The following is a 6,072-nucleotide window of genomic DNA, read 5'->3' as shown; positions in this document are numbered from 1 at the left end:
AGCAGACATGATAAGGCAGTACTTTACTTTTGTTTTTGCTGGTTTGGTACTTTCCACTTTTACGAAGTTTCTACTTCGTGACAGAGGGTTTTTTAGTGTTAAACTTTTACTTTAACTTAAAGTAAAAAAAAATCCCATATTAAAGTCAAAATGTCGAAAAGAAAATGCCATTTTAATGAAACTCTGAAGAATGAATTTTCTTTTCTGAAGAAAGTTTATGAAAGTGGTGAAAAAGTTAGATGTGGAAATTGTTTGACTGAATTTTCTGTTGCAAATAGCGGAAGGACAGACATCACCAAGCATTTAACAATGGAGAGACACAAAAATGCTTTGAAGCATCAGCAAGTTCTGCATCAATAACATCGTTCTTCAAGACTGATAGTTTAAGTGATAAAGATCTAGTTCTGGCAGCAAAGGAAGCTACTTTTGCTTTTCACACTGCAATTCATGATTTGAGCTTCAAAACTGCTGATTGCTCTACCAAATTAATTTCAAAACTTTTTGAACCAAAGTTTGGACTTGCAAGAACAAAATGTGAGACTATTATTCTCAATGTTATTCTACCAATGATTTCTGAAGAAATTAAGGAGGAGTTGAAGAAAGCTACTTTCATCACCATTGCAACTGATACATCTAACCGAAATGAACTGAAACTTTTTCCTGTCCTTGTTAGATATTTTGTGCCTGATATTTTGTGCCTAAAATCAAGGAGTAAAAGTTAAATTACTGGAATTTCAAAATGTACCAGGTGAAACATCAGAAATTTTGTGCAATGCTCTGCAATCTGCCATCAATAGCCATGATTTATCAAGGAAAGTGATTGGATTCTGTGGTGACAACTGCAACACAAACTTTGGTGGAGTGAAAAGACTAGGACAAAACAATGTTTACAGTCGGTTGAAAAAGTTTCTTGGTCGAGAGATTGTTGGGATTGACTGTGGAGCTCACATAGTTCACAACTGCATTCAAACAGCTGTCGATGTTTTACCAATTGATGTTATAGCTCTTGCGGTGAAAGTTTACAAATATTTTCACATCTACACTGTCAGAGTTACTCAACTGCAAGAATTCTGCGAGTTTGCTGATGTTCACTACAAGAGAGTTTTGCAGCATGGAAGCACAAGATTCCTTTCTTTACTAACCGCAATTCAGAGAATTTTGGAAATCTTTGCGGGACTAAAATCTTTCTTCTGTTCTCAAGAGCAATCTTCAGTGATAATTAGTAAGTTCTTTAGCGATGAGCGTGGTGAAATGTATCTTTGGTTTGTTCATGGTCAGCTTCAGACATTTAACAAAACAATTCTGAGAATTGAAAAAACAAGAGCAAGTGCATGTGATATTGTTAATGAGATAAAAGTATTGCAGAATAATCTGAAGGAGAGATTTGAGAATAATTTTATTCCACTGGAAGCTAAAAAATATTTGCAAAACTATTTGAAGACGGAATTATTGACAAAATTGCTGTCAAAAAAGAATTTACTGGTTTTTACGAGAGATGTCTTTCTTATATTGACCTTTGGAAAGATAGCTTTGCTGATGATGAAAAGTTCATGTGGATTCAAAACAGTGCAATAACATTTCCAGAGTTGGAAGAAGCTGCAGAAAGAATTAACCGAAAAATTGGACGTACAGCAATAAATACTGATGAACTATTTGATGAAGTTGTTTTGGTCAAGGCATACTTGTCAACTAATTCTGAAACTTGGAAACCTGATTATATGAGTTGTGAAGAAAAATGGGTTCTGATGATGAAACATTTTGGAGAAAAGGGCATTTCAGTAGCAAATTTTTCACTGGTGTTGGAATACATTTTCAGTCTTCCTGGAACTTCAGCTGTGGAAAGGGTGTTTTTAATGATGAACAATATTTGGTCTCCTGAAAGAGGTTCTTTGCTAGTTTCTACTGTGAAAAGTTTGCTTTTTTGTAAGTTAAATATTGATCTCAATTGTTCACAATTCTATGAAAAGATAAAAAATGACCAGTTGTTCCTGAAAAAAGTACACTCTAGTGAAAAATATGACTGGTTTAAAAGCAAAGAAATAATTCTTGTAGTCATTACAAAATTGTAAAATAAAGCTGGTTTTTAATGTTGTATTATTTGTCATTTTCACTTTTAGTGTGACGAGCTTTTGTCCTGATTTAGACTTTCTGCTTATTTATATTTGTCCTGATTTGACAGGTTAAAAAAGACATGATGTCCTGATTTTTCCAAAATTTCATATGGTAGCCCTAAATATAAATACTTTCTATGATTTTATGTTGGTATTTAGAGGATGCTCTGTCAAGAGCGGAGAATAAGTTAGTTATTATAGTTATATAAATATATTATTACAATATGAGTTTTTTCATTTAAGAGTAATATATTTTGCCCACTTCATTAAATGCAAATCTAATTTCAAAAACATCTCCAATATCATCATTACATCAGCTGAGCCCTATTGATAGATGATTTCACTTCACTTTAGATTGTAAGTTCTGCTGGTCCACAAACTTTATTTTAATTGAAATCTTGATTTAGCATTTTTTTCACAAATTTTTATAATTTTCTCCAACATAAATTTTGCTGCTCATACTATTCAAAAAAACAAAACAAATAAAAAGACACGTTTTCAAATACAAAGAAAAGTTTTCATAGAAAAAAAATTATTTAAAGACAGGGGCTCAAAAAAGATGCGGATGTCCTCAATTTCTTGTACCGTTAATTCATTGTCACAAAATAAACTTAAATTGAACATTAATACCATTAATAGTAATTTTGAGAGGAAGTGATGAGCTAGTTTCATTACGATCCATAATGTTATTAATTACATTACACAATTTTTTTTCTTAATTAAAACTCATTAATTTTTTTACTGTAAAATTGTATTTTTTTTTTTTTGAGTTAGCATTGATAAAAGTATTTTTAGTTTTTGTATTTGTTTTCGTTTTAAATAATCCTATTTTTGAGAAGTTTTTATAGAGTTTTTGTTTTCTTTTTAATCATTTCACTAGAGTTCATCCATTCATCAAGGGCTAGCAATTGTTCATCCATTCATCAAGGGTTAGCAATTGTTTTCCATTTCGTTTTTATTATTTCATTAAATATTTTATTAAATTTATTGAGAAAGGCATTACGTGCTTTATTAGTATTTTGACACTCGTAGACTTTTTCCCATTTATCTTCATATCGTTTTTGCGAGAAGTTAATAGTAAATCATTGATAGAATGCGCTTTTTTTTAAAAGTGGTAGACCACTATTGAAATAAAAAAGTTATTAAATTATTATCGTAAATTACGAATTTCAAGTTAGTTTGATGAAAAAAAAATAACACCATTAAAAATTATTTTTTAATAAAGCAGTATAAGTAAAGTTTTTATTTTTTCCATAGCAAACGCTTTGTTTATTCCGTTGCGAAACAGCTGAAAAGGAAATTATATCATAATTATAGTATATATTTTTTATATAAAATACCAGATGCGGTGATTGCAACTCTAAAACTACTTTTTGTTAATTGATTAATACTTTTGGTGCATTTGGCAACATGGGTTTTATTGAAATTTCCAACTATAATTGCTGTTTTCTGTATCACCTTACATTTATCCTATCACTTTGATTAAATAATATTAGTAATGAAAAGCAATGGAAAAAAAAAATAAAAAAAAATAGGGCATAGTAAAAAACTTATACTCTTTAAAGGAAACCAAAATCAATCAACAAACAATGCAGCTGAAGAAAATGAAACTTGAATGGAGCATAGCAAAAAAAAAATTAAAAATGGACATGTGTACATCCAGTTCCTGCAGTAAATAATATGTAAAAATGATAAATAATGGTTTTGTACATAAAAATAATAGTTCTGCTAATTACGATAAGTTTAATGTTTCAAATTACTGCTACATATTTATGAACACCGTCATATGAGATGAAACAACTGCCATTGTTTGCTATCAAAAATTTTCTATGTAACTTTTAAATTATAACTTTTTATGATGTTCAAAACAATATAGTTTATAACGGTCTCCTAATTTTATTAAAAAGTTTCGTTCTACCAAAACTAAAAACAAACCAGCAGCGATGAATATTTGATGTTTATTTATGTAAAAGTAGTTCGTATTATTATTATTAGTTTTTTGAGAAATGGATAAAGAATACCATAGTATAGCAAAGTTTTTTGGTTTTATGAACATGTTTGATCCTATAAAGAAATTTTTTTACTTGTTAAACAAAGAAATTATAACGGTTCCATAGCTAAAGCTAGCATGAATGCCATAGCGAAGAAGTTCTGAAAATAAGTTTATATTCTGAAAACAAAACTATAATAAGCAAACAGTAGTTAATGAGGATATCTCTTATGGTGCATAATAGTTTTAGTTTATATATACATATATATTTGTTTATATATTTAGTTTATATATATACTTGATTTTTTAATATGTGAAGAATAAAATTTAATCTTCGCAAAGCTTTTTTTAAGCAATTATCTTAGCATTTAATGATAATATACGGTTAAGAAGAGGTTAAGTCCTTTTTAGATGAAAGATGATAAAAGTTAAAAGAAAACTTTAAAATTCAAAATTAAGTATGATTTGAAATGATCAACCGATCATTGTATTAAATCAAGTTGATTTACGAACAAATATTAGAAATTACAAAAATGCTAAGAGTTAAACAATTACAAAATGGTGTTGAAATAAATAAGTACCAGCTCGCAATCCTTAAGTATGTACTTTAAACATTAGACGACCTATTATATTATTATAAAAATTGGCAAATTTGACAAATTTCTTGTTAAACCCAAAAATTTAATATAACATTAAAAAAATGAGTCTCAATGTTAACTTTATTTTTCTATTTTTGAATATCATCATAGGTAAATATCACAAAATATTTATAAACTGGGTGTTATAAATACAATTTATTTGTAGAACAAATTTTATTATTATATTATAAGAAATCAAGTAAAGAAATAAGTTATATTAAACACATGTATTGGTAATAAAAAAAAAAAAAAAAATTAAAAAAAAAAAAAAAGAAAAAAGGAAAATTTATTTAAGAACACGATTTTTAAAATAAAATCATAGAACTTAGCCTCAAAATTTAAAAAGCAAATATTTGTTAAAGTTCTATGAATACTATCCATTTAAATAAGTTTATATCCTATGAAATTAATTTATTAATGATTAAACAACACAACACAAAAATAAAGTATGCCATAAAAAATGTCGGCTTTTCAAGTTAAGAAATATTTGGACAACACTTTAACATAAAAATCACATTTAAAATAAACGATTTTTGTATAATTTAAAGGCAATAAAAAATACATAATTTAAAAATAATTGATCATTTTACTTGTGAAAAAGTTTACTGTAAAAGTAACATTCGGAAAAAATAGAAAAATAGAAAATTTAGACAATTTATTCTTCAAGTTTAATCAGCAATTGTTATATACCTAGTAAAATTTCAAGTGATAAAATATCAGACTGATTTCTTATCGCAAGATCTTCATCAAGTTCTTTTAATACTTTTGGGACTTCAGTTTCATAATATATCCTAAAAAAAGTATACATATACACAATATATCCTAAACAATGTACACATAAACTGTTTGCTATAACTATGTGAATTTGGTATAACTATGAATTTTGCTATAACTATGTGAATGTGTATTGTCTAAGAACATTTAAGTATATCCCATTTAATAAAAACACTTTTTTGATGTTATTAATTAAAAACAATATATCAAAACAATTTTGCATTTAAAATGATACGTTTTGCACTTAAAATATAATGCAATGATTTTGCAAGCAGGTTTTTTTTCAAATTTTTACTTCTAACAGCAAGCAATCACTATTTATATTAGAAGTTACTAAAAAATAGAAAAGACGATATTAAAGAGATTGCAGAAGACTAAAATATTGTAAACTCATACATAAAATTTTAATAATAAAATTTCGATAATAAAACTTTGATAATAGAATTTTAACAATAAAAAATTAATAATAATTTTAAAATCCAGAAAGCAGATATAAACTTTTTAGTCATAAAAAAAATGAGCATAAAAGAAAATTGCAAAGCACTGATGAATAAACTAG

At 27.1% G+C, this 6,072-nt stretch overlaps 1 protein-coding gene across 4 annotated transcripts in view; it reads right to left on the bottom strand.

Moving 5' to 3' along the window:
- Positions 1 to 4,808: 4,808 nt before the first annotated feature.
- The window catches only part of LOC100213876 (protein PAT1 homolog 1), a 41,454-nt gene continuing 40,190 nt past the window's right edge, over positions 4,809 to 6,072 (bottom strand). For 2 of the 4 annotated variants that reach the window (XM_065811998.1, XM_065811999.1), the window contains one exon: positions 4,809 to 5,530. In XM_065811998.1, coding sequence (XP_065668070.1) covers positions 5,422 to 5,530 — 109 coding nt within the window. In that variant the 3' untranslated portion in view covers positions 4,809 to 5,421. The remainder of the gene's footprint in view (positions 5,531 to 6,072) is intronic. The other 2 variants (XM_065812001.1, XM_065812000.1) reach the window with 1 other exon arrangement.

This window comes from Hydra vulgaris, chromosome 12 (assembly GCF_038396675.1).
Source record: "Hydra vulgaris chromosome 12, alternate assembly HydraT2T_AEP".
Lineage (NCBI taxonomy): Eukaryota > Metazoa > Cnidaria > Hydrozoa > Anthoathecata > Hydridae > Hydra > Hydra vulgaris.
The sequence above is the reverse complement of the archived record's forward strand: the minus strand, read 5'-3'. Positions and strand labels throughout refer to the sequence as shown.